Here is a 1,714-nt window from a genome sequence, read left to right on the forward strand (position 1 = left end):
CTTAAGTACTGTAACAAAGAAAATGTGCTTTGTTATATACACCTCTGAAAAACACATCTTAAAATACCTGACATTTTTACAAAAAATTAAAAAATTCAAATAAAATCAGTTTACATGATAAATTCAAGTCCATCACAAATTAAATAAAGCAACATGTTTAAATAAATTATTTCAAATTTATTCCATGTCCTGCAGAAATTAGCTACATCAGGTAAAACATGAACACCTTCAAAAATACATATCCATGTTTCTGTACTGCAGCTGCAACTCCACAAAACAACTCAGCTCTGCAGGTTTTACACAAAATATTCAGCACTAAAACATCAAGATGGAGTTAAATCTGTTATTGGAGTCAGGCGTTCGATGAAGTCTGAAGAATATGCAGCTCGTCTGATGAGTTTTGTTTTGAAAAAACAACAAAAAAAAACCTATACTTGGGCTTTTTACTTTAGCATTATATTTATCTGCTGAAAACCTCAAAACACTTTGAACACAAACTTTATGGCTTTCATAAAGAAAATAAAAAATGATGTAATTGTTTTAGCTAATTCTGGTCATTCATCAATCAATTTTTTTACTGTTTTAATAAAATATTACAATAACAGAACAATGTATTGTAAAACTCTGCTTTAAATATAAACTGAAGTTTTTTTTCAACATCAGATAACTCCTCACCTCTAATATCTATTAAGAAGCTTTAATAACACAATTTAACTTGTGCTTTTTTCTGCAACAGAATAATACTAATAAAAATCCCACTATTTTTATTAGAACGGGTGCGGCCCGGAGCCATCAAGTTTTTACTTTTAAAAACCTCTAACGTGGCCTGGACATTAAATAAGTCGTGTTTGAAATATGTAGCGTTCAGGTTTCCTTTGCTCTGATGAAGGAAACACCATCACTGTGGTTCAAGCGTAGCATTAAAGTAAAGTACAAAGTCTGGTAAATGATCCTGGTCCTGTTCTGCTTTTCAAACTGCGATGACCTCATTCAAAACGGGAAACACAACTGGAGGAATGTGAACAAAAGCGAACTCTGAGGCTCCAACACTTTTCCAGTACCAGTCAGTGTGAAAGTGGATCTCTGSCAGGAGTTTCGTTTCCAGACTGGTCTACGGTAAGACTTGACAAGTTGTTCTGGACTGTTTGTGGTGGTCGGAGTAAGAGGCGGGCTTGRCCACCCTTTCTTCTTCTAATGTTCCTTGAGGAGCAGCCGGAGGTGGACCCTTCAGGTCTTAGAGAATCTCCAAGTCTACATGACGAACCTCTGGGTTACGTTGCTACAACGAGAGACAGAATCATTCAATCTTAGTGCTTTTTTAGYATTTATTACATTCTGTTCAAAAATAAAAACAAGTTTCCTTTGATCCAACCTTGAGTTCTCTCTCCAAGCGGTCCACTTCGGCTCCTAGCGTATCGATGATGTTCTCCCCGTGTTTCAGCATGAAGTTCTCCAACTCTTCAGGTGTTTTTACCAGCTGGATTTCCTGCAGATGCAAACAAACTCAGCTCAGTCACAAACCTTATTGACTTCTTCCAAAAGGTATCTTATAGCTGCAATTAATTTCATAAAACACACTTCTGCTGCATTTTTAGCTGCCAAGTAAAAACATTGTTCCTGGTACAAAAAATAAAATATTTTGCAAAACAAACAACTGAGTTTAGCGTATCTGTGACAAGTATTACAGTATACAGCAAAAACAGGAGTGTTAAAT

General features: G+C 35.6%; 1 protein-coding gene across 1 annotated transcript in view; it reads right to left on the reverse strand.

Moving 5' to 3' along the window:
• Positions 1–156: 156 nt before the first annotated feature.
• slc30a9 (solute carrier family 30 member 9) overlaps positions 157–1,714 on the reverse strand; it is a 14,869-nt gene continuing 13,311 nt past the window's right edge. The window contains exons 17-18 of the mRNA XM_014019579.1: positions 1,373–1,486; positions 157–1,279 (exon numbers count right to left, since the gene is read on the reverse strand). Of these exons, the coding sequence (XP_013875033.1) occupies positions 1,235–1,279; positions 1,373–1,486 (159 nt within the window). The 3' untranslated portion in view covers positions 157–1,234. The remainder of the gene's footprint in view (positions 1,280–1,372; positions 1,487–1,714) is intronic.

This window comes from Austrofundulus limnaeus, unplaced genomic scaffold (assembly GCF_001266775.1).
Source record: "Austrofundulus limnaeus strain Quisiro unplaced genomic scaffold, Austrofundulus_limnaeus-1.0 Scaffold224, whole genome shotgun sequence".
Lineage (NCBI taxonomy): Eukaryota > Metazoa > Chordata > Actinopteri > Cyprinodontiformes > Rivulidae > Austrofundulus > Austrofundulus limnaeus.